Below are 8589 nucleotides of genomic sequence, written 5' to 3'. Positions count from 1 at the left end.
TCGGTCCCACATGGTCGACTGCAGTTCAAGTCTTGCACCCAGTGGCTTGAGGGTCATGTCACGCACATGCGTGTGCATTTCTAAAGTTCCAGGAGAATAGAAGGGAAAACATTTTGATGTGGCCATCCCCATAAGTGGTAATTTCTCATTTTTCCTCTCACTGTCTCTGTCTCTCTTTGGACAAGCGCATATGCCCTATGGCAAAAATCTAAAAGAAAAAGCTAATAATTTCCCAAATAAGCAATACATTCTCATGTTTCAAAGATCATGGGGAGGTGGTACTATCCTGTAGCACAGAGGCTAAGGGAGCCAGATCCCACATGGCTAGCTGTGGTTAGACTCTCAGCCCCAGTAGCTTGGAAAACATGGCAGGCGTGTATACATGTGTACCCAGAATCCTAACAAGAAGGAGGAATGGAGGAAGAAGAATTGCAGTGTGACCAGACCCCATTAAGGGGTGATTTCTTCCTCTATGTCTTTCTGTCTCTCTCTGGTTAGTGCATGTACCCTCTGTTAACAGGAAAATATATATAAATGGAGGTCTTATCTTAGTTAGGGTTCCAGCTTACTGGGAGTTACAAAGGTTTTAAAATGCAGTTCCTCATTATACATAGAAGTTGCGTTCTCCTATCATCGTTAGAGGTAGGAAGGTGGTCAGGGTCACACACAGTCATTCAAGGACCTCTGTTTCTTCTCATCCTTTCACTGCATTCTCAGAATGTTTCTGGTATTCTAAAGTGTTCAAAGCTACCTTGTCTGTGTTCTAGCCCAAAATAGAGAGGGAGAGACCAGAGGTGCCCACATCACTTCTCATAGTCCATCGGCAAGTTCCCAACCACAAAGGCACACTTAACAGCCAAGTACACAGAGGAACGCAGTCCCTTGGTGGGTGACCCTGTTAAAATCCTGGGGCTTTAGTTGTAAGCAAAAAAAAAAGAAGAATGGATTTTTGAGAAAAAAATTAGCAGCCTTGCTTCTGTTTGCCCCTGCGCCACCCGGGTAACGTCCCTCCCAGATGTGGAGGGAAGGAGAGTACACCCCAAGGGAGTACATCCTGCCCCAGGGTGACATCACAGAACCTCATCCACGTAATACCTCCTGTCCAAATTCCAGGATTTCTGTGTGAATGCAGCAGTCCTTTGCATTAGGCTAGGTAATGGTTCTTACCCCCAAACTTAGGCAAATGCCTTCACTCCCCACTTCCCAAATACAGTGTAGAGGTAAATTAGGAACCACAATACAAGCTTCTATTTGGAAAAGGGAAGAATGAGAAATATGAACAGTCGTTGCTCAATACAGTAGTCATCCCCTGGGAGTTGATCCCAGGAGCCTCACCACAGGTACCAAAATCTGAGAACATGCACATCCTTGTATAATATTGATGCAGTATTTGTATAAATACTGCACATCCTCCTGTGTACTTTAAATCATCTCTAGATTGGTTATAATACTAATGTAATGTAAATCCTGCAAAGATAGTTGTTATACAGTATTCTTCAGGGAATCATAACCAGGGAAAAAGCCTATAGTTGTTTAGACAGATGCAGCCAATTTAATTTTTTCAAATATTTTGACCTATGATAGGTTGAATTTATGGATGCAAAACCTGGGAATACAGGGGACTGACTAGAATGAAATACTGAGCAGGAATTGAAAAGACTCCTTGTCCAGACAGAGCATTGTTAAACCTTGGCTCTGATGTGTGGAATCCCTTTTCATTTCCCCCTGGCTTTGCCTTCTAGAAGGTTCTTTCTCGATCTTCCTTTCTAATCACAGCTGAAACAGGAATTGGAGAACATGCCCTCCTTGAGGCGATACAGCCTTAGAACTCATTTTCAACTGCTGTAGGTTGGGGGTCCTGCAGTTTCTGTAGGCATGGAGAAGTCATTGCTTTTATAGACCAGGTATGTGTGATAAACGTCCCTCAAAAACTAATAAACTGGGCCGCGGTTTGGTGTGGTGGTTAAGGCAGCTGGATCCCACATGATCGACTGCAGTTAAGAGTCCCAGACTTGGCCGCTTAAGAAACATGGCAGGCGTATGTTTGTGTGCCTGAAATCCTGAAAGGAGGGAGACATGGAGGAGAAGGGATTGCAGCATGACCATCCCCCATGGGAGGTGCTTTCTCATTGTCTGTCTCCCCACCCCCCACCTACCAGTAAGCGCATATGCCCTTTGTCAAAAATTAAAAAACAAACAAAAAACTAATGAACTGGTTATTTGCTTCTGGCCAGTTCCAGGTAAAAGTGTCCACTGCCATAGATCTCTCCTGGGTCATAATTTTTAAGTCAGTGGATTCTTCTAGTTATGGATCCCTGTCTGGACCCATCTCTCTCTCTCTCATTTGCATAGCAACCACCTTGAGGCTGTACCCTAAATCTGACCTTTACAAATAGGCTGACTTCCACTGGCCCAGGAATCATTGTGGAGTCTTAGGGAGGCCTTGAGAGCGACTCTTTATCTCTTCTTTTTTTTTTTTTTTTGAGGGGTTTTTGCTATAGGGTGCGTGCGCTCGCCAGACAGACAGAGAGAGACAGACAGAAAGCAGGAAATCACCCCCCAGGGGGGATGGCCACGCCGCAATCCCTTCTCCTCCTTTCTCCTCTCGGGATCTTGGGCACGCACACACGCCCGGCGTGAGTTTAAGCCACCAGGTCCGGGACTCGAACCATGGTGGACTACGTGGGAGTCCAGTGACATAGCCATTACACTAACTGCTGGTCCCATCTTTATCTCTTCTTTATGGGCCAGAAAAGCATGGACTTTTCCAACCGTGTGGGGTCCAAATTCCCAGAGTTTGCAAATATACAAATACAGATGTATATTCTCTTTGTCCCCCTTCTTGGCAGAAGGTAGTGTGCTGTACATGTTGCTTTGTCCTTTGCCCTACTCATTCAGCAATGTGGGAGAGCTTTTCCCATCAGTGCACCGAGCTTCACTGCTGTTTTCCAGTTCTGTCAGGTGCCCTGCACAGAACAGTGCTTTATGTATCAAACTCATCATCCTGGACATTCGGGTGTTTCCAGTTCTTGCTATTGTAAATAATTCTGCACCGAAGAGCCATGAACAAGTTTATTTCACACATGAGCGGTATGTCTGTATATTAAATTTACAGAAATAAAATTGGCAGTCCAAAGGGTTTGTGCATTTGTAACATTAACAGATACTGCCGAATGGCCTTCCCTAGAAGTCATACCGTTTCACATGCCCAACATAAAAGTTATGTGGGAGAATACCTATCTCATCACATCGCCCACACAAAAGTGAAACACGGCACGCTAGCAGAGTTTTAATTTGCATTTTTTTCTAATTACAGCTGAGGTCGAGCACCTTTATGTGCTTGAGTCACTTGTGTTTCCTTTTCTGTGAATTGTTTGTTTGTAGCCTTTGCTACGTACGGTTGTTGGCCTTTCCCTGTTCATTTCCAGGAGTTTGTTGTGTAATAGGGAAATTTGTTCTTTGTGATATAATCTGAAAATATCTTCCCACTTCATCATTTGCCTTTTAACATTACTTTTTGTCATGTAGATGTTTTTCTTCTTTGAATTCATGAACCTTTCTATAGCTTCTAGATTTTGAGTCATGGCTTAAACGGTGTTCTAGGGGTAACATGAGACAGAGTTTATATGACAGAGTCTGAGGGATAGAAGGAAGCCTAGTTAGGCGAGCTCAGGGGTGGGCAGGGAGAGCTTGAGCTGCTCTAACTTGACCACAGCAATGACGTGTATAAAAATGGACTGCATGCGACTTCTGCAACGCCTCATCTGTGTCTGGTGTTCATTCTGACTTCCGGTGAGCCAAACCTACTGATTACTGTTTCATCTGTAACTCTTGCCCTTAGCATCTCTTAGTTAAGAGTCCTTTCTATGATCTTTTCTAATGAATCAGAAGACATTGGAGAACTATTCTATAATTAAAAAAATTAAATTAGAAAAGGAAAGAAAGACTATTACAGAATACATGTGTTGTATGTATCTAACACATGTAGCCACATCTTTAGACCTTGCTTAGATCTTGATTCAAACAAATCAACTATAAAGTGACATTTTCGGGACAACAGGTATAACTCCGATGTGGACTGGGTATTGGTTTATATTAAGGCTGCATTCTTTATTTTTCTAGATGAGGAAAGGGCGTGGCGTTTATGTCTTATGTTATTTTTTAGGCAGACTCTCATTTAGGGATACGTCCCAAAGTATTCGTAAATAAAAATACTATGGTGTAGTGTTTCTTTTTATTTTTACTTTTTTTTTTTTTTTTGGAGAGGTTTTCGCTATAGGGCGCGTGCGCTCACCAGACAGAGAGAGACATAGAGACAGAAAGCGAGAAATCACCCACCAGGGGGGATGGTCACGCCGCAATCTTTTCTCCTCCATTCTCCTCTCGGGATCTTGGGCACGCATGCACACGCGCCCGGCGTGAGTTTTAAGCCACCGGGTCCAGGACGTGAACCGCAGTCGACTACATGGGAGTCCAGCGACATAGCCATTACACTAACTGCTGGTTCCCGATGTAGTGTTTCTTATTACAAGAAAAAAAAATGGTGGTGATAAGGAATAGGGCTAAACTCTACCTATATTGATCAGATATTGGTCGTTACTAAAGCTAAGTGACAGATACATGGAGTTTATTCTTTGTACTTTTTGTGTATATTTGAAAATTTCCATAATAAAAGGCTTCAAAAGACTAAATATAAAATGAACATGTTTATTGTAGAAAACACTGAAAAATAGAGAAAAGCTCAAAGAAAAAAAGAACATCATAGCCAGACATAGCCATTATTAATTTTTTTTATATATTCCTCTATTCTTTTTCTACATGTAAATGTGTACATATACATTTTTTTAAAAAGATTATTAAAGTCATTTAATATCTACATTTTATAATGGGTAACATGTTAACTTTTCAATGTATCAGGAAGAAAAATCCTTAATCATACATTGGTGGTTTCATAGCAATTCAGTATACAGATATACTATAATTTATTTATCTACTTCACTGATATTGGGCTTTTTGGTTCTTACTTGTCACCTCTGTAAACATGAGCTTCCTGGGGATAAATATCTTCACTTCCTTAAGTCTTTCTCTAGGCTATATTCTTAGAAAAGGAATCATTGGGAATTTAAGTTACTTTTTAAAAGGGTAGTACTGGGGCCAGCAGGTAGCATGGTGGTTAAGGTGCTGGACTCCCATGTGGCTGACCATGGTTCAAGTCCCAGACCTGGTGGCTTGCTTTCTCACTTTCCCTCTCTCTTTTTGTGTCTCTCTCTGGTCAAATTAAAATAAATGAATGAACAAGTACAATTAAATAAATATTTTTAAGAAAAGGGGACCAGTGGTTGTCCTAATGGCTATGTCACTGGACTCCTGTGTCATCGACCGTGGTTCAAGTCCTGAGCCTGGTGGCTTAAACTTATGCCGGGCATGTATGTGCGTGTGCCCAAGATCCTAAGAGGAGAATGGAGGAGAAGGGATTGCAGCGTGGCCATCCCCCCAGGGGGTGATTTCTCGCCTTCTGTCTCTCTGTCTCTGTCTTTCTGGTGAGTGCATGTGCCCTATAGCAAAAACCTCTCCAAAAAAAAATATAAAGGGGGGGTGGGTGGTACCATTTTGTCCCTCTACCAGCAGTAAACGGGAGTGCCTGCTTTTCTGTATTTGTAAAGCCATAAGACAGACTTGACCAGGCCAGCAGTGGATATGCCAGAGGGACGACAAGTGATGGAACACAGAGGCTGCCATTGGATGACTGTCGCAGGGAGTGGTGGAGAGAGGCAGAGCTGCCTGCCCTGGGCATCTGCAGGCTCGCCTATGCCTGTGTTTTTATCAGTGAATGGACTATAGGCTCAGGAAGAACTTCTGTGCCTCTGGTCCCACAGGGAATCCTTCATCTGGCCCAGAAGTCTGTGGGTAGCGTATATGGGATTCCGCCCTGTCCAGCTCTTCTCTGGTTTTTACAATATCATGTCTGTTCAGCAGTGTCTGAAGATGCTTGCCACATGTTGAGGTAGTTGGAAAATAGCTGGCTTTCAGTTGGCCAATCAGAGTCTTGGCTCTGCTCATGTGGCGTCATAGTTTGGAGTAACCATACTGGCAAGTTGCAGGCTGGGAGCATGGCCAGTCCTGTGTTGAAGTTGTCCCTTCTTCCTGGGAGCGCCATTCTCCAAAGAGTGGCACACGCTCTCTAGCATGCCTTCCTCGAGAACTGTACACGTTAGCCACGACCTTACCTCTCTCCGTTTCCCAAGAGGAGGAGGATGTGAGCGTGGCACTCTTGGGAGTTTCAGGGCCACATTTGAGCTTTTTGTAAGGATCTTTTCTTCTTTCAATTTTAATTTCTTTTTTTAAATGAATTATTTTATTTAACTTGGTTTATTTTTAATTTGACCAGAGAGTGAGAGAGAGAGTGAGAAAGCAAGCCGCCAGGTCTGGGACTCAAACTGTGGTCAGCCGTGTGGGAATCCAATACTCTTAACCACCACACCACCTGCTGGACCCATTAATTTTAATTTCATTATACATTCAGTCACTACACGTCACTACAGCTTGTAAGGTGAATTTACCCAACATAAATGTAAGTCACATCAGCCCAGCTGAGGGTGCTATACACGTTATCATCAACAGTTAATCATCTGTGTCTATGTCCCATAAATGTCTTGCCTCTCTGTTTTCCTTCTTGTTTCCTAAAGATCTAAAGTAACACCAAAGGAATGGTTCTGGGCAACCTCCAAATGGGGGCTTTTGAGTGTATCAGGGCCTTGGCTTCTCAGCGTCCTAACCTTTCTGGCAGGGGGTTTACTTCTGAGCCGTGAGCAGAGCTGTTCTCACTGTACACATGTGTATGTGTGTGTTGTGCAGACACCAGCTGGAGGTGCCGGGACATTACTCTCATCTCGCTGCATTCTATGAGGACAAGAAAGGGGTGCTCCATGCCGGCCCTGGGAGAGGCAGCAGCCTGCCCCCTGTCTACTGGCTGCCGTCTATCCACCGATACATGTACCCTGAGATGAAGGTGAGCTCAGCCCTGCTCTCCACACTGCTGCCTTGTGCTGGAAATCAAAGCTGTTGATTAATGTTTAATGAATGAGGAATTTATGTCTGGGCTCATGTAAAACGTCTGCCTGCAGTAGGATGGGGTTGTAACATAAGCTTTGGGTTCATTTCAAACATAAGGCAAGTTATCTTAAAGTATGCTGTGGAGACACTTCTGCAGTCATACGGCAGAGCCAGGCATGCTGGGGTCCTAACGGGGAGAAGATGGATTCGATTCCGTGGATTGCTTCAGGTTTTTTAAACCAGATGTATGAACTAGAGGTTGATGAACAAGTATGATATTTCTTAGCTACGACATTTTTGAAGTTATTTGGTATTTTTCTGAAGTACTTCACCTTTGGGACTAGAACACACTTGTTTATAGTTCAGAAAACACCAGGCCAAGGGTTAGGTGTTGGAAGGATACAGAAGTGACTTAGACCAGGAACCTCTTCTTCCTCTGCCTTTCCCTCTCCTGTGGTTGGTCACATAATGTTTCAGTGGAAACCAAGGACTCCCTGCTAGAGAAATTAAACTGAATTTAGGGGAGAACTCTGGGAAGGCATCTTAGAAGCGGGGGTTGGTCACTGCAGTAGCTGGCTAGATGGAAAGTGGGAATGCTTGTTCCAGCCTGAGAGATGGCAGCCATGGTCTCCCGGCCTCTCAGCACCTTCTGTGAGTTCGACCTGGTGCTGGTTATTTATCTACATCTGTGGAGCACTCTTTGGAGAAAAAAAAGTTTATTAGTATTTCTAGCTAAAGCAATAGAAGTTTTTTGTTTTGTTTTTAAGCAAGGATCAGTGACTTGCTTCAGGTCTTACTGCTAAATAGTAGAGCCAGGACTTCAACACAGGACTGGCCCCAAGGCCGGTGTGTGTTCCCTGCCCCCTTCACTCTCTGCAGAGATGTGGAGAGGACAAGGCGAGGCAAGCTCACAGGACATGAGGAAGCTGGTGTGACTGGGAGTCAGTGTATAAGGGTGAAGAAAATTCCCCTCCCCAGTGCAGTTCCTAAAATGACTAATAGGTAGATGAGTAAAAGAAAAAACACACAGATTTATTTTAACATCTACGTGTGAACAGGGGAGCCATCAGAATGAGGACCCCAAAACACAGAGGAAGCAATCTGATTTTGTGTCAAGGTTTGATGAAGCAGGGACATTTGTACAGAGATGTGATTGGACAAAAGGATGCCAGCCATGGAAGGAGACTGAGTGGGAAACCCAGCAAGGCCTGTCCACTTAGAGTCTTCTTAGCCCCTCTGCACCGCATTCCTTCTCCTCAGGAATGGGGCTGGCCCCTCTGGAAGGAAGGTCTCATGATACAATAGCAGATGGAATAGATCAGAGAATTTCTTCATGGTCAGCTCTTCATGAGAAAGTGGTAGAAAGTTATAGTTTTAGGTTTTATAGTAGACTTTGGGGAAAAGAAGTTCTAGGTTCTATGACCTGCCTTAAAACAGAGGCCTTCTAGTATCAGTGGGTTTCCCGGGGGGAGGAGGAGGGGTTAGATGGGAGGGCAGAAGAAAGTCAGAAAGAAATTGCTTCTGAGGCCTTTTCTT

General features: G+C 43.9%; 1 protein-coding gene across 1 annotated transcript in view; it reads left to right on the top strand.

Annotated features, from left to right (window-relative positions):
• The window catches only part of DENND11 (DENN domain containing 11), a 36796-nt gene that overhangs the window by 11617 nt on the left and 16590 nt on the right, over nucleotides 1-8589 (top strand). The window contains exon 3 of the mRNA XM_014586496.2: nucleotides 6856-7009. Within this exon, the coding sequence (XP_014441982.1) occupies nucleotides 6856-7009 (154 nt within the window). The remainder of the gene's footprint in view (nucleotides 1-6855; nucleotides 7010-8589) is intronic.

Source organism: Tupaia chinensis, unplaced genomic scaffold (genome assembly GCF_000334495.1).
Source record: "Tupaia chinensis unplaced genomic scaffold, TupChi_1.0 Scaffold000140_1, whole genome shotgun sequence".
NCBI classification, from domain to species: domain Eukaryota; kingdom Metazoa; phylum Chordata; class Mammalia; order Scandentia; family Tupaiidae; genus Tupaia; species Tupaia belangeri.
This window is presented reverse-complemented; position numbering and strand designations above follow the sequence as displayed.